The 464-nt window shown below is 65.7% G+C and overlaps 1 protein-coding gene across 1 annotated transcript; it reads left to right on the plus strand.

Annotated features, from left to right (window-relative positions):
- Positions 1-162: 162 nt before the first annotated feature.
- LOC104462593 (ephrin-A2) lies at positions 163-452 on the plus strand (the record flags this gene model as incomplete). The annotated part of the gene is made up of 1 exon (XM_010074590.1): positions 163-452. A coding segment is annotated over one exon (290 nt), but the record flags the coding sequence as incomplete, so codon positions are not given.
- Positions 453-464: the final 12 nt, after the last annotated feature.

The following is a 464-nucleotide window of genomic DNA, read 5'->3' on the forward strand; positions in this document are numbered from 1 at the left end:
TGCAGTGAGACATGGTACTGCTGGTGTCCCCAGGGCGGGATGCAGTGGGACATGGTGCCGCCAGTGTCCCCATGGTGGGATGCAGTGGGACACGGTGCCACCGGTGTCCTCGTGGTGGGACCCGGTGGGACGCGGTGCCGCTGACGCCGGTTTCTCCCGCAGGTTCCACCGCGGGGACTACACGGTGGAGGTGAGCATCAACGACTACCTGGACATCTACTGCCCGCACTACGAGGAGCCGCTGCCCGAGCGCATGGAGCGCTACGTGCTCTACATGGTGAACTACGAGGGGCACGCGTCCTGCGACCACCGGCAGCGCGGCTTCAAGCGCTGGGAGTGCAACCGCCCCGACTCCCCCAACGGGCCCCTCAAGTTCTCCGAGAAGTTCCAGCTCTTCACCCCCTTCTCGCTGGGCTTCGAGTTCCGACCCGGCCACGAGTACTACTACATCTGTGAGCGGGGGC

This window comes from Pterocles gutturalis, unplaced genomic scaffold (genome assembly GCF_000699245.1).
Source record: "Pterocles gutturalis isolate BGI_N339 unplaced genomic scaffold, ASM69924v1 scaffold28952, whole genome shotgun sequence".
Taxonomy (NCBI): Eukaryota; Metazoa; Chordata; class Aves; order Pterocliformes; family Pteroclidae; genus Pterocles; species Pterocles gutturalis.